We start from the raw sequence: 22,582 nt of genomic DNA, 5'->3' as shown, positions 1-22,582 counted from the left end.
CTCTGTCCAACCAACACCAACTGAAATTAACCGCGCGCCTCCTCAAACTCGGCTCGGCTGACAGCGCGCTTCACGAGCGAATCAGGTGCCCTCACCGCTGCAGGTCCCGCCCACCGCCGCAACGCCGCCTAGATATAAAGCGCGAGGGCCCCCAGATCAGAGAGAGGAAGAGGAGCGGAGCTGAGAGAGCAACATGTCTGAGAGGAAGAGGAGGTGAAGCGGAGAGAGCGCATCTTCATCCGCACCGTCTGTGTGCGTGCCGCTTCTCTGCGCGCGCGGGGGGGGGGGGGGGGGATTGGCAAGTGATGCATGGAGAATCGCGCGCGGCTGAGCGGCAGAGACGACACTTAAAGAGCCACGCGCCGTTTTAATGATGCCAGCTTCTTACTTCAAAGCGCGCGTGTGCACGTGGATACAGGTACAATCTGTGTCCACGTGACTCTCTCTTACATGTGTGTACATAACAACACACCAATAAAGAGGTGACGGCACTGCAGGGTGGCGTCCGTCACACACACATGCACACACACACACACACACACACACACACACGTGCAGGTAGTTTCTCAGAAGCAGCTTGATGATGAGGCGGCACTCTGAAGGTGTCTGTCAGCTGACACATTAGAACCACACATCTGTGTCGGGTCACAGTGAGTCTGTGCAGCTTCACTGACGATCATCAGGCGTGGAGGAAGGACACGAGCAGGAGTGTCTCCTCGTCACAGCAGAAACCTGGTCTGTGGAGTGGAGCCTCTGCTCCAGCAGGAAGTAGAAACTGAGTTAATGTAAACACAGCAGCCACCACGGCGAGCCTTACCGCACAGAGCTGCACGTCTGTGAGCACCAAACCAGCCGGTCCAGCTGGACGGAGGCGTCTCTGAGCCACGATAGAAGACATTTATTTATAGAGAAGACACCGAAACTCTGACTCTAACTCTGTGGATGGACTGAGGACAGACTGACTCGCTGCTCCATCTAGTGGTTCACAGTGGTATTACACAGCTAGCTGGTTAGCAGGCTAACTCCAGGGGATATCTGCAAGAGAATCTTTGACATTTCTTCACATTTTCTTCAAATGTCTGAAAAATAGTTCCTTTTATAGTGTGACAGCTGGCTGACTGATTTGGTGGCTGTATCAGGCAGTAACTGAGCTGCAGGCAGAGTGTGAGCTGACTGGTTGTTGTTTGAATGAACAGGGAAGGAAACAAGAATTAAGCAAGCAGAGAGGATTACAGATAAATAAATGCATGAACAGATCAACAGAGAGAGCAGTGGCGGGGCATACCAGTGTGTGTGTGTGTGTGTGTGTGTGAGTGTGTGTGTCCGAGGCCCTTGCTGCCTGTGTTATCTCACAAGAGGACTCATTAACATAGAAATGACTTCAGAAAGAGAAGCGCAGTGATTCACCTCTGCTGAGAGAGACAGGAGGAAGAGGAGGAAGAGGAGAGGAGGGATGAGGAAGAAAAGAAGAAGACGCAACAAGTGTGAAGGATGGAGAAGGAGAGAGAGGGAAAAGGACAACAGCAGCCCAGGATGGACGCTGCTCCCTCCCTTCTCTGACAGGAAGTGTTCAGACAGAGGGTTAACTTCCATCTTTTGGCTTATGGCCCTGTTGTTGCTAGGCAGCGAGGATCAAGGGCCCCTGTGGAGAGAGGCATCATGGGACATGAAGTTTAAAGTGTCCTGTGCTTGCCCTTCCTCTCTCCTCTTCCTCTGATACGACAGAAGGATGAGGAGGGAGCGGTGGGGGTGTTCTTAGAGAGAGGAGGAGGAGGAGGAGGAGGAAGATGAGGAGGACTGCAGGGTTTCTGCTCAGTGAGCTGGAACCTTCACTCGCCTCTGGCCAGAGACTGGAAGGAGGAGGAGGAGGAGGAGGAGGAGGAGGGAGATGAGGAAGAAGTTAGATCAGACTGAAAACCACAGAAATTAGAGAGCGAAAGATAAACTGTAGGCAGAAAGAGGAGGAGGAGGAGGAGGAAGAGCGAAAACACAGACACACTGCAAAGACAGACAGATGTGATGGTTTCACAGAGCGGCTGCTGAAAATCTGAGAGTACAACAAAACAATGTTTGCAGTTAGTTTTATGTGTGTGTGTGTGTGTGTGGTTTGGAAACAGCTGCAGGGTGGAGGGAGGACATATGGTGATGTGTCATGATTCTGGCATGATGCTATATGTTAGCAAGTGATTTATGACGTAAACATGCAGACAGAGGAGTGTGTGTGTGAGACAGAGGGAGCTCAGTGATTGATTAGGAGAGTGCAGTAAATGTGAAGGAGAAACAGTATTTTCTTAATTGTGAAAGCACGTCTGATGGTGTGTGTGTGTGTGTTTGCCTGATGGAAATGTGTGTGTGTGTGTGAGTGAAATAAATCCAATAAGCTCCTCGGTCATGCTCCCTCTCTGAATGAAATAAATAAGAGATTCTTTTGTCACCGCCTCTCTCTGCTGCAGCCCTCTCTGGTCCTTCATCCTCCATCATCTCCACCATGTTGTTCTACCAGCGGCAGATTGAGAATCAGGTGTTGCATGCTCTAAGCTAAGCTGTGTGTGTGTCACAGTTTGTCTCCAGGGAAGGTTACTACATGCTAACATGTAGCAGGATGTGCTCGTTCATTAACACACAGGCAGCGTCTCTAGCTGCTGGTGGGGGTTTGAAGTGAGGGGTGGAGGAGGATGGATGGGTTAAAGGTTAACTTTTATAAATCACACGCTGTCAGGTCGTTGAAACAGCATCAAAACCAAAAGAAAGTCTTCACACCAAAACACAGGCTGTAGGTTTTCAGTAGGATTTATTATTCTACAGTCACAACACATCTTATCAGCAAACTACCTCACAAACACGTTCTGACTCCTCCAGAGTCGGCCTTTAAAAACTCCTAAACTGCAGGCTATTGTTAAAGGACGCCATGTTTAGCTCCAGAGCTCAGCTTAAATCAAAGCAGCCAAAGAGAAGGAGGAGGAAGGGTACAGAGGAGGAGACAGGGAGGAGAGGAGGAGAGAAGAAGAGAGAGAGGAAGGAGAGGAGGAGGAGAGATGAGAGAGAAGGAAGTGAGGAGGAGGACAGAGGAGAGGAGGAAAAAAAGAAGAAGAAGAGGAAAAGGAGGAGAGAGGAGGAGGAAGGGCACAGAGGAGACAGGGAGGAGAGAAGAAGAGGAGAGAGGAGAGAGGAGGGAGAGAGGAAGGAGAGGAGAGAGAAGGGGGAGAGGAGGATGAGAGATGAGAGGAGGAAGAGAAGAAGGAGGAGAAGAGGAAAAGGAGGAGAGAGAAGAAGAGGAGAGGAGGAGGAGAAGAAGAAGAGAGAGGAGGAGTGAGGAGGAGGAAGGGCACAAAGGAGAAGACAGAAGAAGAAAAGGAGGAGAAGGAGGAGTAGAGAGGAAGAGGAGGGAGGAAGAGGAATAAGGAAGCAGAGGAGCAAAAGGAGAGAGGAAGAGGAGAAGAGAAGAAAAGGGAGGAAGAGATAGAGAGATAAAGGTCAAGAGGAGAGAAAATGAGGAGCAGAGTGGGAGCAGAGGAGAAGAAGAAAGGTCAGACGACCACAGAAGAAGAAGAGGGATGTGAAAATGTGATGGGTGAACAGCTTAACCCTTAACCAGCTGCTGTGTGGGGAGTTAAATGTCTCTGCAGCTCATGTGTCTAACTGAACATCAATGGATGGAAGACTCTTACCTCTATGTACAAATATATTTATATATGTACAAATAAAGCAAAGTAACACTGAAGTAATCAATACTAATGTCTACTCATCACAGCAGTCCAACAACAGGTCCACAGCACATGGAGTCAGATATGAGAGAGAGCGACCTTCACAAGCATGCATAGAGTTAACTCCTCTGAAACATGACGGGGTGTGTGTGTGTGTGTGTCCTATCATTTCATGACTCTATAAATGTACAGTATGTCACACACGGACAGTCACACAGACAGATTGTGACTCAGCAGCAGATGTTACAACCTGCAGTCTGAATCTGTCTTTTCACAATAGAAGCTCAACAATTCTACTTTTTTTATTCTAATGGCCTCACATCCTTCTGCATCCTCTAGCATCAATTGCAGGTTGCTAGGCAACAGGAACAGCATGTCATGATAAACCGGAGGTCTTCCACAGACCAGACCACCAACCAATCTCTGAAAGATACACACGTCACATCCTGCACAGGAGGCAGAACAAGTGTCTCCTCTATTTTAATGGTTCCCATGGCAACCAGTGTATGTATGTACATGGTTACTGGGAAAGAGTGACAGTGAGGACGCCTGCATCTTTCTACAAAAGATCGGAGCAGCAGTACAGAACAGGCAGATGTTGGGCGCTTTGAGTGAAGATGGCCGCCTACACTGTCCTCATCAGGAACACTGAGCTTCCTGTGTCTCACCCGGGGAACCACAGAGACCCCGTTCTGGCACTGTCACATGACGGCAAACTTCTCCCACCTGCAACAAGATTCTCTGCTGTTTTCTTTGTGATCTGTCACTGCTGTGTCTCCTGTTGTCTCTTGTTTGTGGACCAGCAGGCTGGACGCTCAGCGTAGGAAGATATTTACATCCTTAAGACACAGATGAACAAAATGTATTTTACATCTAACCCAGGAAGAGCTGTGTGCACTATTGTACATCATGTATGTACAGTAGAGGCATGATGTGCTATGTGTGCATGAAGATCCGGGCCGGTTCAATGGACCTACAGTAAATGTCTGTGTGCCTCCAGGAGCCAACAGCTCACAGTCAGTGTCCGCCTTGTTACGCTTCACCGAATAATTCCACCCTCAGTCATCATGGATCCACTGTATGGCAGCGTGTGTGTGTGTGTGTGTGTGGACAGCCAGGGTGAAGCTAGAAGATTTCTCTGAATTTCAGCTGAATGTGAAATAATAGGCTTCATCCACACACACACACACACAGATGAATAAGAAGGAAAAGCAGCATTGTTGTTGTTGCTGTTTGTGAAATGACTCACTTGGGGGTTGTCAAAGCAGCTCATTGCTCAGTGTGTGTGTGTGAGAAGCTCGACTGGTGACGGCTGCATTGTCAACCTGGTGACACACTGTCACACACGGCTCCCACTGAGGCCCTGTCAGAGTCAGAGCCAAAACAACACAAAGAAAGAGGGACAACAGGAGGGAGGAGGAGGACGAAGAGGCCTGACAGGATGTGAAGTTTGCTCATTAGCCACAGTCCTCTTTGCAGTCAAACTCATGACAGAGCACGGACGCCCGGAACAGGGAACAACGTCAGGACACACAGCTGAGGTGAGCTGCTCGTGTCAAGATGGCTGCCAGAACAGGAGGCGCTGCCAGTCGCTGCTTCTGCTCCCACCTTTACAGCTGCAGGTATGTAAAGGTACAGCTTGTAAAACCTAGGTGCTTCACAGCTCCATCTTGTGGTACAAAGTGGTATTACATGAATGATGCAGGTGGATCCTAGCCGGTTAGCATGCTAACTGTAGCAGTTATTGCTGCATAACAAACATTCTGCTGATTTTCTTTACAAATTGTACCTTTAATGCAGCTGTGGAGACAGCCGCACACACCTAACACACACACACACACCCCTAACACACACACATACAAGAGAACGGTAACTTTAGAGCCAGTGTGCGCCTTCTTATAGGCGCTTTGTTGTTCTACCAGTCCATCAGTGTGTGTGTGTGTGTGTTAATTAGGAGCCACATATTCGGGGTTGGTGTAGGAGAATCCGAGGAACTCATCCTGGTCCAGGTTCATGATGACGAGCTTGTCTGTCGGCGTCAGATCCACCGCCATCTTGGTGAACTCCTTGTCGAAGTTACAGGTGTCACGACGGGTTTTCTGCGGGTGCAGAGATGATGAGGAAGGGGAGGTGTGATGAAGAGAAACAGTGAAAGGATGGAGCGGGATGGAGAGAAAGAGCGGTAGTTATCAGCAGAGGGACAGACTGTTAACTCAAAGCGAAAGTCCAAACCTCACACCACTACCATGTCTGTTCCCAGCCTAATGCTAAGCTAAGCTAATTGGCTGTGTTTCTATACAGGCATTAGTGGTTCAATGTTCTCTTTAAGTCTGGAAAAGAAAGAATGAGTTTGAGTTCCAGGTGATTCCAGACTGATAAAACAAATGTACCTTTAAAGGTAGGGTAGGAGATTTTGAAAACTCAGTGAGAGTCAGCCAGATTTTGAAAGTAAACACGCCCCTTTCTCTCGAGTTCACCCTGAAGCCACGCCTCCCAACCAGTCTGTGACTTCGGCCATCATGCACGGACCTCTCTGGTGCGCACAGAGCAGCTAGAGAGTGACAACCAGCCAACTATACCCGCAGGGTCGCCTCGTAGGATTGGCTGATGTTTTTAGTGTTTTATAGCTTCCACAGATGATTCATATTCTTCGTTTCAAAGCGAAACTGCCGAACTAATGGGTTGCTATCGGATTGTAAAGAGAAGTTACACTAATTTAACAAAAAGTGCATCAGAATGAAATCTCCTACCTGACCTTTAAAAGTGATCATGCTCTGCTAGCTTACAGCTAGCGGCAAGGCGGGATGGGTTAGCGTGCTAGCTGTAAGTTAGCAAATGTTCAGTAAAACTTAATATAAAGCTAACATGCTAAACCTTTAAAATGCAGCACAGAGGTCAACCTTCAGAAAAAATGTTGAGTGTGTTCATATCAAACCGAGAGGAAAGAAGCAACTGTGTGTGTGTGAGTGTGTGTGTGTCTGTGTGAGTATGTGTGTGTCTGTGTGTGTGTGTGTAGTAGAGGCTTGTCTCTGGGGCAGGGAATTGTTAATGCACTGCTTGGCTCAGTTTGTGTGCTGTTAGCGGGAAGCAAAGAGCAGCTAAAGATGGAGGAGTGTATGTTAGCGAGCGGGGGAGGGGCACGCTGGATGCAGTAAAAGAGAGTAGCTCCACACACACACACAGACACACACACATACTGTAGCTGAGGATTATCGAGGCTTCGTTATGGTACCATAAAGCTGTATAGGAGGAAACCAAAGAGAATGTTGTCACCAAATATAAAACAGAATATGACGGCGTTCAACGCATGACATCACAGAGCGAAGACTGAACAGACGCTGGACACATGAATATTCACAGCACTGACAAAGCAGCGGTCACAGAGAAAACCTCACAGGGGAAAATCCACAGCCATCAATGTTCAGGGGGGGGGGGGTCTGAGTGTCTGAACGGCACGGAGCAGCAGCCCAGACCCCAGCAGGGGGACGAGGTCCAAACTGGACTCTGCTCCGAGCAGATGAAAGGTGGAAGCATCAGCCAGGAGGACAGAGAGGGACAGGAGAGCTGAGAGGAGCCAACGTTACACCATCTCCTACCTTCATCATCAGCCGCCTCCATCCACAGCCTCCATCCTCCCGTCAGCAGAGAGGCCTGCTCTCTGGTTGGTGCAGCGTCTCATCTTAATGGATTTATTTAACCCACACAGACCGCTGTCATGTTGATCAGGAAGATTACAAAGACTACAAACATGTCCGAAATCTGAACCATCATGGAAGTCGAATGCTCAACAGCTGACTGGTGCTAACTCCATCCAATCAGATCAAAGAGCAAGTCACTGAGGCTCTGACAGCTAGCATGTAGCAGTTAGCATGTGTGTAGAGGACTGTTGTGTCTCTGTGAGGACAATATGAGCATAAAGTCACTTTGACTGAAACCAACTGTTATCAAAGCAAAGTCTTCATGAAGCAACAGACACAGACAGAACTGGACTCTGATTGGACAGAACTGTCGGCACTTCCTGACTGGACTCTGATTGGTCAGAACTGACGGCACTTCCTGACTGGACTCTGATTGGTCAGAACTGACAGCACTTCCTGACTGGACTCTGATTGGTCAGAACCGAACCTGGTTCAACACCAGCTCACACACTGAAGCCTGGCTTCAGCAGAATCCAGCTGCCTCAAAGAGCTGCTGAGATTAGCCAATCAGTACACGAGAAGGGACTAAAAATTACATTTTATTTAATTATATTCCGAAACAGGCATCTTTACTGATGGATCTGGTGCTTCCTGTTGGTTAACCCTACACTGACAGCACTGCTGCTGCATTTATGATCATTTACTGTGAAGCAGTCCAGCCTGCTGTGTAACATTCCAGCACATGTGTAAAGTTAGTGTTCATGGCGAGCTGCAGCGCTGCTGGAGTGTGTGTGATAATTAATTCCAAATGTTGCGGCCCCCAAATTAAAGCCAGTGGCTTCAACACAAAGCAGCCGGAGCTTATCAGCCCAAAACAGGTCAGCGTTCCATCCCGCCTTTCATTCACCCTCCTCTCCTCTTCACCTCCCCTCTCCTCTGTGCCTCCCACTCCCAGCATCCTCGGCTGACATCGGCTCGTCTCCCACTAATCCTCTCGTTACTGAAAAGAGATGTGATGAGAGAGAGAGGAAGAGGAGGAGGAGTTGCAAAGAGGACCAAACTGAAGACTCTGAGTCGTGTTTCTCCATTAAAGCCTGCGCCTGTGGAACATGTGAAAATAATGGTGTGTGTTTGCCCCGCTGCAACTGTGTACTCTGAGCGCTCGCTCGCCTGATGATATTTGTCTCGCCCTCTGCTGCATCTCTTCCTGTTGTTCCTCTGTCGCTCTGCCTCGCAGCATTAACCGCAACTGAAGCGTGCTGAGGGGGAACACATGATGAGCTGGCCTACATGGCTGGCAGCTCAGTGTGTACACACAATCAGCTGCAGTAAAATAGCAATATGTGAACATTAATAAATAGATTAGCTTGGTGCTGTAGCTGCATGCTAACTGGCACCAGTCCTATAAGGATTACATTGATGTGTTCTGAAGCAGCAGCCACCATGAACCTAAACGTGCATCGTGTCGTTGAGATATCTATTAAAGTTAGCATGCTAAGCCATTAGCACCAGCGTGTGTAGCTGGTGAGTCAGTGCAGCATCCGTCCTTTCACCCTCCACACCACCTGATCAGAACTCAGCAGCACACAAACCAGGGAGACCCATGCCGGACAAACACTTAAAGCAGCGCCCTCCACCATCGCTCCTCCACTAACTATCTCCAGCTGCCGCTCCGAGGACCAACAAAGCTCTGCAGCGTTCAGACAGAACAGCGAGGCAGATTATAGGCTCAACACTCAAAGTGGCTGAGCTAAGCTAACCCTGTGAGGGTTCAGGACTCTCAGTAAAGCTTTTATGCTCATACTTCCTGAAAAAGTCATCTACAGACTGCTAACTCCTCAGCGTTTATGCTAATGTGGCTAGCTGCTGGCCTGTAGGTCCCTGATGGAGTGAAGGCCCGTGTTCTTTCTGTTTATGCAGAGGAGCCGCAGTGATAAATGATGAAACGTTGTGTCTGTAATGTCGCCGCGTGAATGTGATCTGTGTGTAAATCTGAAGGTTAACGGCTCTGCTGTAGACTTTTACAGCTGCATGCTCTAAATCATCATGTGATGCTGTAAATCTGAGTCGCCCATCTTCACTGAGCATGCTCAGATGTCTGGAGATTTAACCCCACATGTAAACATGTCAGATGAGCTTGATGGACAGGTTAACCTCACAGACAGCTGATGGATGCTGAGTGCTGTGTGTGTTATGGCTGCACGTCCACGCCGCTGATAACATCAAGTACCAGGAGGTGAGAGGTGCAGCGTGGTGCAGCCCGGAGGAGCGGCGGCCGCCTGCAGTGGATTGTGAGCAGCTTTAGAGGCGGCTGAGTGGCTCAGCGGGGTTGTGTGTATGTAGGCCGTGTTCTGCATGTTATTTCCTTGAAGTCATCAGACCTACGCTCCCCCATCAGGGAAAGGCTCTTATGATAAGTGGCAGCCATGAAATATGCACAGCCTGTCGTAGCCGCCTGCCTCGCTTCACAGCGCCCCGCTCTGCCTCCTCACGCTGTCCCCTCCTAATACCTTCCTCTCCCTCATTGTTCTGCTCTTTCATCTTGCAGTCTGTCACCCTCCATCACTCTCACCTCCTGTCCTCCGTCCTCACTCCTTTTCACCGCCACAATAAAAAGAAGCAGAGAGAAAGACGTGAGCATCCTCCAACACCTCTTTATTTTATTTCAGGTATGTCTGCTTCTTCTTGGAAAAAACAAAAAAATTTGGCACATGGAAAGCATTGTGATATATGTTCACACACAGCGCGGGTAACAGGAGCTCGGGTCACACGTTTGAAGCACTGCCGATACAGAAAGAAGTTCAGAAATCCTAACTATTAAAAAGCCTTTTGTTATTTCATGCAGCTTCTCCTTCAGCAAGAGGGAAAGACACAGAGCTGCTCCGCCTTTACAACACTGACCACAGCTAGAACCATATACGGGCGATTGACACAGTTTATATATGTCTGTGTGTGTGTGTGTGTGAGAGTGTGTGTGTGTCGCTGTTAGAGTGAAATAAACACTGACCATGGAGATATGACACATAATGAACACAACGGCTGCACTCATTCACACACAAACCTTCACCTCAGCGTCTCCAAACTGCCTCCACCTGAATTCATGACGGGGTCTGTGTGGAGGATAGAAGCGTCCTCCATCCCTGCTCAGCACAAATCACAGACTCTGTATAACTACAGAGAAAGTGTGTGGTCCGACCATCACTATGTTGGCAGCATCATGCTCCACCTAAACTCCAAATACAGGCAAAGAGGTGGAGCAGGAAAGGCCTGGCAGTCGCCCTGATTCTTTTCCTGTTCAATACAATCTAAGAGACTTCCACTGAAGTCCTAAAATAAAACACCAGGACAGACAGACTGACCTGAGCCACCAGACCAAAACCCCCACAGGAGCCCTGAATCCAAACAAACCAGGAGCTACACAGAGCAGCAGTGATGATATGCTTCTGTAGGCTAACAGGAAGTTAGCATCTTCACAAACAGCCAATCAGATTCCTCCGTTGTTTTTTAGATCATAGCAGTAAATAAAGTTCATGATCCTCACAGGTGTAGTTCAGCAGGGTCATCTTCACCAATGAACACCATTTTATGATGTTTGAAGGCTAAATATGATCATCAGAAGCTAAAAGCTAATGCTAAAAACAACACTGAGGGGACAGGAAGTGCTAACATGCTAACATTCAGAACAAACACTGCGGGGGCAGGAAGAGCTAACATGCTAACATGCTAACATTCAGAACAAACACTGAGGGGGCAGGAAGAGCTAACATGCTAACATGCTAACATTCAGAACAAACACTGAGGGGGCAGGAAGCTGCTGCTCTGTGTTCTGAGGATCAGCAGAAATGTCTCACAAAGACACAGCGTTCCATCTTTTTGTGAGCTGGAGGATCTGTCAGCTTATCAGCTCTCAGATAAAACACACTTTGCTCTGACCAGAGACCTGAAGGAGAGGAGCAGCTCTCAGAAACCCAGCAGCAAAGAAGAGAGTGGAGACAGTGCTGCTGTGTGAACGTCATGTAAACCACCACAGCTCTGTCAGCAGGATTATTGCTAGCTGAGAAACAAAATGACAGAACACACACACTTCCTGCTTCAGGAGGTGTCCACACAGTCACAGGGACTCCACCCGCCAACATCAGGATCAGTGTTCCTCTAACAAAGCCGAGTCTACACAGACCATTACCTCACCTGCTCTACAGCCCTTCAAACAAACACATGTAAACACAAGGCCAGGAGACACACATCTGCCTTTCACACACACACACACAGTAAACGAAGGCCGTGGGATTGGAGTCATGCTATTGTCAAACACAAAGAGCTCGTCTCTCTCATTGCTTAAATACTAGAGAAGTCCCAGCAGCACCTCAGTGATGGAGGCGCCGCCGTGAGACGAGTCTTCACACAGGAAGTCATGCACATGTCAAGCATTCCAGTTCTAGCTAAGATAAGGATAAACACACAGATTATTATAATAATACACACTGATTATAAAGCACACTGAAGTCACAGGCTGAACCAAAGTACGCTGGGAAAAAAGTCCAATCACGATGTCCACCCAAAAGAAAGGTCAGAACATGGAGAGCTGGAGCTGTGTGTGTGTGAGAGATAATCTGTCAATGTTTTAATAAATGATTCAGATGTTTGTTCACACTGAAAACAACATGAGCTAAAAACACACTTTCTGTTTCCATGCAAAGTCTGCTATTAAAGCTACAGTGCAGAGTGCTGGTCTCCCCCTGCTGGCAATGAGAGAAATGACAGCTCAGCTCTCCATATTGAACGCAGACACATGTCTCCTCGTGGAATATGTGGAGCAGGCTGTGTGATCGGTTACATTTCCTCCACCTGAACGATGACTATGGTCTTTGTTGTGGTTCTGAACTGGAGGCTGGGAGTTTGCACAGCGAGCAGTGTTAGCTAACGTCTGTCCTCACGTCTTTTTTCTGTCAAAGTTCTGCACTCTAGCTTGAAAAAGGTTTCAGGCATGCAGTCACATTTTTATCACATGTTGCAACAGTGTGAACAACAACTCCGTGTTTAATGTGTTTGAAGGTGTGTCGGTTTAATGACTAATAACTAAAGTTTGTGTGTGTGTGTGTCCATGTGTCTGGCTGGAATCAAGCCTGCTCGGCGGTGGTAGCAGCAGTGTTTCCTGGGAACTCGGCGTTGATAAAGGAGAATCCCTGGAACTCGTCCTGGTCCAGGTTCTGAATCACTTCCTCATCAGGAGGCGTCAGCACTGGCGGGTGGCGTGTGAAAAAACGGTCAAAGTTCTCCGCATCCCGTCCACACTGTTGAGGAGGGCGGAGGGGGAGGGGTGGAGTATGGGGGGAAAAAGGAGGAACAGGAGGAGGATGGATGGATGAAGGGGAGGAGGAGGAGGAGGAGGAGGAGGAGGAGGGGAGGGGAGGGGAGGAAAACAAAAGAAGGGGGTGGCAGGTAGAACCAGGGTGTGAGATGACATCACCTGAACATGGTTTCAAATATCAGAACCAGCGGCAGGGTGCGCTTCATTTATCTGTCTGATAAATGAAGCGCACCTCAGGTACAAATATTTGAAACAACTCAGATTTAAACACAGTCTCAAACGTCCTGAGGTGCCCTGTGACAGCGTTTCCACCAGAAACAAAGGCCTCCTGTCGAACGATTAACTGCAGGTTAATTGAGGGTTAATTATAAGCTGCAGCCGTGGAGACAGGCCGAGATAAAGCCAGCAGCTCCACACAAACACCTATTTGTCCACACAGATGAATGAAGAGATGTCTGCGTCCGACTGAGTCCATAAAGCAGGTTATTAACTGTTCTCCCAACAGGCCACCTCACAGGGACGCCGTGCGTCTCCACCGAGCTTTAATTAACACAACCAGGACCCAGCGTCCTCCGTCTGCACCACCAGAGGACGGCTGCAGACCATGTGGAACATGTGGAGCTGCTTGTTTCTGGTGGAATGCACCTTTAGAGGACACGCCCCCTGCACTGACGGACAGGTCTGATTTGAGACCAGCAGCATGCAAACACACAGAGGACAAATAAAAAGAGTGCATGGTCGGACAGATGGGTGGAGCAGTGAACAGGTGGAGGACAGACTGACGGTGAGAGCTGAGAGGACTGATGACCGATGAATGGAAAATGGTCACATGGTGACGAAATGAAACGTGTCTGCTGTCCGTCTGATGGATGAAGCAGTCGGTCCGTTTGTCCGTCTGTCAGTCATTCACACATTCATAAACACACAAAGACAGCGAGACGTCCACAGAGAGCTCAGTGAGACAGACTGAGAGGAAGATCCTCCAAAACATCAGAGCAGCTCAGTAAGAACCAGCCGAGGAAGAAGAGGAGGAGGAGGAGAAAGAGGAAGAGGAGGAAGAAGAAAACGATGATGTAGAGGAAGAAGAAGAAGAAGATGAGGAGGAAGAAGAGGAGGAGGAAGAGGAAGAGGAAGAAGAGAAAGAAGAGGGGGAGGAAGAAGACGAGGAGGAAGAGGAAGAAGAGGAGGTCTGCAGACATGATTTCAGGAGAAAAGCCTGCAGAAGTAAATGTTTCTAACCTTCTAGGTTTAAGGTTGGAAAACATTTTAAAGCATCAATAAGTTTGTGGTTTGATGATTTGAATATTGATTAATATTCAGTGATCGGGGTTTTCTTGGACAGAACGGACATGTTTTTTACTCCATGTGTCTGAAAAGTGTCTTCTGGTAAAGTGTCCCCTCTAAACCACTTCTTTACTTTATAATATGATGTTTATGGTACATTTCAGAGAAGATCTGAACCAGTAGTTTGTGTGTCTGTGTGTGTTTGTTCCCTTTTACATAAGAAGCACTGACCTACTTATAGCTACAGAGACGCACAAAGGAGCTAGAACCACCTTCACCGAAGAGAACCTGAACACACACACTGATGAAAGAAGACGACAACGAAGGAGAGAGCGCACAACATGAGAGCCAGAGGAACACTGACCTCACACACACATACACACACACTGTGGGCTTAGAAAGCTCCGCTCCTAGAGCAGCCGTGTGGCCTGAGGCTGTGTGTGTGTGTGTGTGTGTGATGACGTCATTCTGACTCCACTGTTGATCAAACTTCTTTTGTCGCACAAAAAAACAAACGCACAGTGTGTTGTTGTAGCGTAATGTTTGTGTAGTTGTTTAGTGTTGTTGTTGTGAGTTGTCGTGTAATTGTGTAGCGTTGTGTTCTAGTGTAGCGTAGTGTTTGTTTGGTGTAGTTTTTAGGTCAGTTGTGCTGAATTAGTGTATTAAAGTTCCTGCTGCACCACACTGATGACACACAGCTGTGTGTCACCATCCACACATTCATCATCATCATCATCATCATCTGCTGACCTACCTGTGTGTGTTCCAGTCAGAGGAAGAGGAGGAGACAGTCACAGTGAGAGGAAGAGTAAAGTAACATGCAGGCAGGAAGTGACAGTGTGTCTGCACAGAGAGCGTCGCTCAGGTGTCCTATGGTCACTGCTGCACCTGAACGCCTCTGTGCAGATACGGAGTCCTCTGAAACCATAGCAACCCCCTGCCGTCTAACCCGGGATGTCCCGTCAACAGAGAAGGTGGCGTGTGGGTGGGGCTCGGGGTGACACTTACAGCGCGGGGTTTGAAGGGCGGCTGCACCTCCTTGCTCTCCAGCTTCTCCCAGTCCATGTAGCGGAAGAAGCTGTGATCCCTGATGTCGCGCTCGCCCTCCGGACCGCAGCCCAGGCGCTTGGCGGGATGCTTCGTCATCAGCTGGACAGACGGGGAGAGGACAGTCAGAGAGTTACTGTGCAGCGTGTCCCTCCACCTTCACTGCCTCCTGTTCTGATCCGATTACTGGACGTCTCAGTGATACGACACACCTCCAATAATGTTACCTCATATTGATCATGTCTGCCCCCCCCCCGCCCCTCCACCCTGCTAATCTATCACATATACCATCTCAGATTAAGGATCTTAGATTACCATGACTCCCCCGAGGACCACACACAAACTTTTGTTTGTGTCCACACCAAACCTGATGTCAGCGTGTGTGTGTGTGTAGGTGGGCTGAGCCTCCCTCAGGAGCAGCAGTCATAACTCATTACACTAGAAGTAGAATAACATTTTCCAGGGGTCAGTCAACCCTATACAGTGCGCACACACACACACACACACAGCTGGATGGGTGAACAGTGTCTCCTTCCCTCCCCTGTGTGTGTGTGTGTGTGTTATAATGAACACTGAGATGTGAACCTGCAGCTTGATGGATGTGGAGGTCTGTTCTCTGTTTGTGTATGAAGCCGATGCAGACTGTCGTCCAGGTCCTTTTCACCTTTGAACATGATGTCTACAGTACATGTCCACAGTCCTTTTGTTCTTATGGATGAGTATGAAAATGTAATCATTATGTGGTACCTTTTAACCCCCAACCAGCGGGTTTGAAATGCATGTTTTTTTAATGACACTGTTCATCATGGATTACTTTGAACTTCTTTCCGATGGTCCCTGAATGCATCTTGTGTGAATCTAAGCTTAAAATATTTAATCTACACCACTTTATTCTACATGTTAGAAATCCCCCGAAATGCTGCATGTAGAGCTGCTGCTGTTCCACCTGTGCAGGAAACTGGTTTACATACAGATTCCAGCAGAAAAACGTGCGTGTGTGTGTGTGTGTGTGTGCACGTGCACGCTCAGCTTCACGTCTGTGATGACAAATCTGAACAATTAGTGTCTGCTGTAGGATCCGGTCATGTTGAAGACATCGTGCCGCTCACAGTGTAGCAGCAGAGAGTGTGTGTGTGTGTGTGTGTGTGTGTGTCAGCATGTATAGAAAGGGGATTTCCACTTCCCTGCTTCCCTTCTATCAAGCATCCATATTTCATACCCCCCCACACACATACAGCAGATCCCTCTGTATTGTATGTTAAGAGAGAATTATTTAATTTAAATTTGTTGTTGACAACAGAACAATGGTTTGTGTGCCTGCAGAATACTTATGATCTCAGGCTGATCTCTGCTGCTCTGTCAGCCTCTTATCTCCATCGCTGGGGGACGTTCAGGGACATTTGGACAAATAGGAGACTTAGAGACACTCACACATACAGGTGTGCCGCTGTCTCTGTTATAGGGATTCAATGAGACATCTTTTCAACTATGTGGTTCTCACCAACACTGTGTGTAGTTTTGGTGGACATTTAGACCACTGGTCAGTGTGAGGAAGACATGTGAAGACATTGAGGAAGAAGAGCTGTCTGCCTGGAGGCAGCGTGCATCCTTCAGGGTAAACTAAACCATCCCAGATACTTCAGCTGCTTCTTTACCTTCAACTCTGAGTCCTTTTTCTTCTTCAAATGGAAATATCTTGTAGTGCTTCAATAGTAACACACGCCCACACACACATCGAGTTAACCCAGGCAATGCTGGCAGTGCGCAGTGGGAGCTGTGGGGGTGGACAGAGGCGAAGCTTTTCATGCTCCACTGAAGAAGCAATGTTGTTGCACTACAAGCTAGTAATCATCACTAATACATAACTCAGCCTGTGTGTGTGTAAATGTGTGTGTGCTCCCCTGTCTTTAATAAATGTGACCTCTGACACTGTTGTTCTATCCATTCACCTCTTTACATCCAGTCTGTGCAGAATCATATCAACTCTGATGCTAAATGAAGCATGCTAACATCATTTACATACAAAATGACCTCTGACCACAATGTCACTTAAAGACCACAGTGAGGCTCTGAGTTCATACATCAACCTGTGTGTGTGTGTGTCGTGGTCAGTGAAGTGTTCAGACAGGAGATGAGGCTGAAAGATGGAGGTTTGATAGCGAGGAGCCACTTCATTTATAGCAGTAATCAGCTGGCTCACACACACACACACACACACACACACACCAGTCCCATCCAGGGTGGAAGAGTCAGAGCATCAGACAGAGAAGTGTAGTGTGTGTGTGTGTGTGTGTGTGTGTGTGTGTGTGTGTGTGTGTGTGTAAGTGAGTAAAACAATGAGCACTGCAGAGAGAGAGAACAATGTGGTTTCTCTCCAAATAAACGTTCCCTCACAAAGACTTTAATTATGCAGATAATTCTGATGTCCTCTCCTTCTCTGCCTGCTGCTTCCTTTCCCCTCTCTCTCACACACACACTCACACACACTTCTCTGTCTGTGTGTGTGTGTGACAGGGTGGAGGCAGAACAGAGCGAGAGACTTAGTGGAGGGAGTCAGAAGAACAAGGATGTACTGTGTGTGTGTGTGTGTGTGTGTGTGTGTGTGTACACTCACCCCTTTGCAGATTGCGACCGCCTCCTTGGACATGGACTTGGGATAGGAGACGTGATGCTCCATAATGGACTGAAATAACTCATCTTCATCCTCACCATCAAACGGAGGCTGGAGAGGAAGAGGAGGAGGAAGAGGAGAAACGAGGACATTTAAACAGAACCATTTAAAACTCTTCATTGTGTCCAAATGTCACATCTGATCTGAATAATTATTGTAGCCCCAAAACTCATTAAATCATTGAATATCTGACCTTTGATTTCATTAACACACTGATACCATGATGTTCAGATAAATGTGCGCACACACACACACACACACACACACACACACCAACCTGACCAGCCAGCATCTCGTAGAGCAACACTCCAAAGGCCCACCAGTCCACAGACTTCCCATAAGGCTGGTACGCTATGATCTGAAACACACAGACACACCAAATGTCTCAAAAAAAGGCTTTATGCTAAGCTAACTAGCAACACTTTCTCCTGACCAGTGAGTCAGGTTTACAGCCCCTTGTGACGTCATCAGAGAAGCTCTCCTTGAGCTGAAACCTGGAGGACACATTCTGGAGTCTCAAAATGGTGTGTGTGTGTGTGTGTGGCGCCGTCATGCTGTACCTCGGGGGCGATGTAGTCCGGTGTTCCACAGAAGGTCTTGGTGGTGATGCCGTCAAGCATGTTTTCTTTACACATGCCAAAGTCTGCGATCTTAATGTGGCCCTCACAGTCCAGCATGACGTTGTCCAGCTTCAGGTCTCTGAAGACAGGATGGAGAGGACACACATCATGGCAGTGGTTCATGGTTTGTATTCAGCAGGCTGATTGCCGAGTGTTACCTGTAGATGATGCCCTTTAGATGCAGAAAAAACAGACCAATGGCTATCTCAGCAGCATAGAACCTACACACACACAGAGGAGAGAAACAACAGCAGCAATTAGACAGAGGCAGAGAATTGTGTGTGTGTGTCAGTATAAAGGTCAGTGCTGTCCATTCAAGGCCGGAGAGCAGCTGATAAGATCAACAGGAGGGTCTGAACAGACCGGCTGCTCTGTCAGCCATGTTTGCAGGAGCGTGCACCATCAGTGTGTGTTTGTAAAGAAGGACATGTGTGAGGAGGAGAAACCAACGTCACTGCAGCAACAAACAAAAACACACCAACACCTGACGTTAGTTGTTTCTCTGGTGACTCAAACATGAGTCAATCCTCCACACCAACGTTCCCCCTCATTTCTCACGTGTCTATGCACACACACACAAACTCCCTGAGAATGCCTCTGACCACTGTGGCACACCGTGTCTTTGGCTTGGTGAATGGACGTGCTACTGCCTGTGTCCTCTACGACAGAGAAGCTGATGGATCAGATAAAATAGTCCCTGAAAACTCTCCGCCTGTCTGACGACGGGTTTCAGTTGCTCAGCCATCACCTGAGGAGGTGTGAGAGAGGAGGGTGTACTCACACAGCATGAGGCTCTTTGAACTTCCCGACCTGCTGGATCTGATACATCAGGTCGCCGCCGTTTATGTACTCCATGACGAAATACAGGCGGTCCTACAGAGAGAGAGGGGGAGGGAGAGAGAGAGAGAGAGACAGATCAGCTGAGAGGAGGTCAATTTTAGAGGCCACTGCCCTCCATTATCTGCACAAACTGACAATAAGGCTCCATTTATGAGAAAATGTGGAGGATTTGCTGTGTGTGTGGGGGTCAACAATCAGCAGTCAATAACACACAGCAAGCTGTTTCAGATGAGGGTTAAGCTGTGATTGGCTGGGTGGCGCTCTATGTGGCCCAGTGACGCGAATAACAGTTATAAATAAAGTGACTTTTTTCAGTAACGAGTAATCAAAGAGTTACAGTTACTGACAATAAACTGCAGCGTTACTGTTACCGAGCAGTTTTTCTTTGATGAGAGGGGAGAGAGAAAACCTCTTTAAGTACTGAGTGGCTAAGGAAGAGGACAACTTCAGGGTAAACCAATCAGAGGCCGAGGGGGGCGTTCAGACAGACAGACAGACAGACACACACACACACACACCATCGTCTGGAAGGTGGAGTGCAGCTGTGTCAGGAACGGTGGCTTCCCAGCCAGAGCCAGCACCCTCTTCTCCACCATGGTGCACTCCACGTCATCGTCCTGGATCACCACATCCTTCTTCAGGATCTTTATGGCGTACAGGTCCTCCGTCCCTTTACGCTCCGCCAGCATCACCTGTGGGGGGGGGGGGCAGTAATGCAAGATAAGACTCTGAATATTGATGATTTTATGTGGCACACAGCAGAGGAGGAAGAGGAGGTGGTCTGTAGGATGAAGGAAAGATGCTCAGACAGTTTGGTGTTGGAAATAAGAAGCTGCCTCCTCCTCCTCCTCCATCATCCTGGTCATTCTGTAAAACCATCGTCCTACAAACAGCTTCCAGCTGGAGGTGCAGACATGATCAGCCTGTCCTGGTCTGCCACCAGCTCACCTCCACCCTGCCCTCTGACTCTTCCTCCTCCATCACCACCGCATTCATCCTGACGGTACATCTGCTGTTCTGAGTTTGAGGAGCTCACAGAGTTCATTTCTGTTAGCAGTGCTGTTCTTCCATGGGAGGCCTCAGTCAGCTCCTCACACACACACACACACGTGAAGGGTGTGTGTGTGTGTGTGTGTGTGTGTGAGTGAGGAGCTGCTCATGTTTCACTCAGATCACTAACTTTGCTGATTATAAATATTCAGTTATGATAATGAGGAGGTCACTGAGTTCACTGTTCTACAGGGAGAGCAGCACAGATGGACACACACACACACAGATTATATAATCTGTGTGTGTGTGTGTTTACTGTGGACAGCCACTGTTTAATAATCACTAAAATCAGAAGTTGATGTCACACTGACATAAATGTATGTGTGTGTGTGTGTGTGTGTGTGAACATATGGTGGCAGTGTGTAAACTTTTAAAGCAGAAACAGGAAGGACGACACCATCTGGACAAAGGACAAAGACAGCAAGAGGAAGACAACAAAAAACGTCTCTACAAAACTCAGACACATAAAGTTTCCGCTCACATGGAGGCACACTGTCATCCATGGAGTGTGTGTGGTGTGACAGTACACACTGTGTGTGTCTTCCTGAGGATATCAGCTGTCTAAATGACGCTGTGTTTTTCTCTGCTGACCTTGCAGAGGCTGAAGCTGCTGCACTGCATCAGTCTGTGTGATACTATGAACTGTCAGACAGCACACTGTGCCACCAAAAGTAAACGGACACCTGGTCTGTTGGTGTAAATCCTAATGCTGCAGCTGATGATCGATTGATTGTCCATCAATCAGTGTATTCTGACATTTGATCTAGAAACCAGTGAAAATGTTCCTGTTTCCAACAGTTCAAACCTACATCCACTGATCATTGTTGAAGCTTCAGAGCAGATCATGAGGATTACATCATAACTCGGTTTACTGTGGAAGAACTGACCTGAAGTCTGACCTGAAGTCTGACCTGAAGTCTGACCTGTAGTCTGACCTGAAGGTCTCCTAAAGTCTGAAGTGAAGTTTGACCTAAAGTCTGACCTCAAGTCTGACCTGAAGGTCTCCTGAAGTCTGTGTGGGTATGTGAGGACAGGGAACCAGACACATGGAGGCTGGGTGTCCACATACTTTTGACTTTTGTCCGTGTGGATTTTAATAGTAACTACTGTGGAGCTCTCCATGGTGCTGATACACACACTCACATCCACTATAATTAAACATGTTACTTAATACGTGTGTGTGTGTGTGTGTGTGTGTGTGTGTGTGTGTGTGTGTGTGTGTGTGTGTGTGTTAGCAGCAGCATTGTGATGCAGATGTCCTCAGACACTGTGGCAGAAGCAGCTCTGGAGTCGCCCACGCAGACTCAGGAATCTTTAAAGCCCCATACACACACACACACTCACACACACTCACACACACACAGACACACACACAGACACACTCACACACACACGTTGGGTATTCCGATAATGATGGAGGCTCAGCTCTCCACAGTGACGCATCAGTGTGGCTTTAAATGCCTGTTACCATGGAAACAGGCAGTGGGCACACAGGCCTGATGCACAGACAATGCTCGCTCGCTCGCTCTCTGCTGCTTCCCAATTCCTCCTGCCTCTTTCCTCTCTGCTTCCTCCATCTTCCTTCATTCATGTCAGCCTCCTCCTCCTCCTCATTCACTCTGATGTTTTCTCCTCTCTCTGCATTCATTCATGTCGGCATGCCACCGGGCCTTACTTCCTTTCATCATGTTCTCCATTTGTCACCTCTTCATCTCCTTTCAGTCTGCCTCTCCTCTCCCTCTCTCACAAGTATTTATTAAAATATCATGAATCATGATGGCTGTCGCCCGTGTGATCTGCTTTGTGTAAACACACACACACACCTTGCCAAAGCTGCCTTTGCCCAGCACCATCAGGAAGTTGAAGTCTGACAGCTTCATGCGGTCCTGGTTTCCGTTGGAGTCGAAGCGGGACGCAGCGTTGGCCGATTTTCCTTCTGTGTTCTTGCCAGGGCCGATCTTTGCTCTCTGATTGGAGGAGAGAGACAACAGGAAGAAGTCAAACATTCAGAGTAGCAACGGCTAACATTGGGATGATGAAGTTTGTGATGCAGAGCCACATGAGGAGGGTTTTTGGAACTCAGCCTTCTTGGTAGTGCCTGACTCAACCTAATTCCTGGTTCATCCTAAAATGGAAAATTCTCTGTCTTTCCTTCTCCTTGCCATCTCTCAAAGCTTTACCCCAGAGGTTCTGTACATGATTGTGTGTGTGTCTGTGTGTGTGTTTGCTGCCCCCCTGAGATTGTGTCTCAGTGAATGTCTGAGGACCATGACCTTGAGGAGGCGAGGGAACAGAAAAACAGATAAAGAGAGAGAAACACATCGCGGGGCAGTGAAGGTGACAGAGGACAAAACAGATAACTGAAACAAAATGAGGAGGAGGAGGAGGACAGAGATGGAGGAGGAAGAAGAAGAGGACAG

At 48.1% G+C, this 22,582-nt stretch overlaps 1 protein-coding gene across 4 annotated transcripts in view; it reads right to left on the bottom strand.

Moving 5' to 3' along the window:
- The window catches only part of prkcbb (protein kinase C, beta b), a 64,270-nt gene that overhangs the window by 15,295 nt on the left and 26,393 nt on the right, over positions 1 to 22,582 (bottom strand). For 2 of the 4 annotated variants that reach the window (XM_028411256.1, XM_028411257.1), the window contains 9 exons: positions 21,986 to 22,129; positions 19,631 to 19,804; positions 19,054 to 19,145; positions 18,431 to 18,493; positions 18,213 to 18,351; positions 17,930 to 18,010; positions 17,596 to 17,703; positions 14,943 to 15,083; positions 9,977 to 12,633 (listed from right to left, as the gene is read on the bottom strand). In XM_028411256.1, coding sequence (XP_028267057.1) covers positions 12,460 to 12,633; positions 14,943 to 15,083; positions 17,596 to 17,703; positions 17,930 to 18,010; positions 18,213 to 18,351; positions 18,431 to 18,493; positions 19,054 to 19,145; positions 19,631 to 19,804; positions 21,986 to 22,129 — 1,116 coding nt within the window. In that variant the 3' untranslated portion in view covers positions 9,977 to 12,459. Of the gene's footprint in view, positions 1 to 4,272; positions 5,804 to 9,976; positions 12,634 to 14,942; positions 15,084 to 17,595; positions 17,704 to 17,929; positions 18,011 to 18,212; positions 18,352 to 18,430; positions 18,494 to 19,053; positions 19,146 to 19,630; positions 19,805 to 21,985; positions 22,130 to 22,582 lie in introns of those variants that run through there. The other 2 variants (XR_003671045.1, XM_028411258.1) reach the window with 2 other exon arrangements.

The sequence above is a fragment of the Parambassis ranga genome, chromosome 8, assembly GCF_900634625.1.
Source record: "Parambassis ranga chromosome 8, fParRan2.1, whole genome shotgun sequence".
Taxonomy (NCBI): domain Eukaryota; kingdom Metazoa; phylum Chordata; class Actinopteri; family Ambassidae; genus Parambassis; species Parambassis ranga.
Note: the sequence above shows the minus strand (reverse complement) of the source record. Positions and strands in the feature narration are given on the sequence as shown.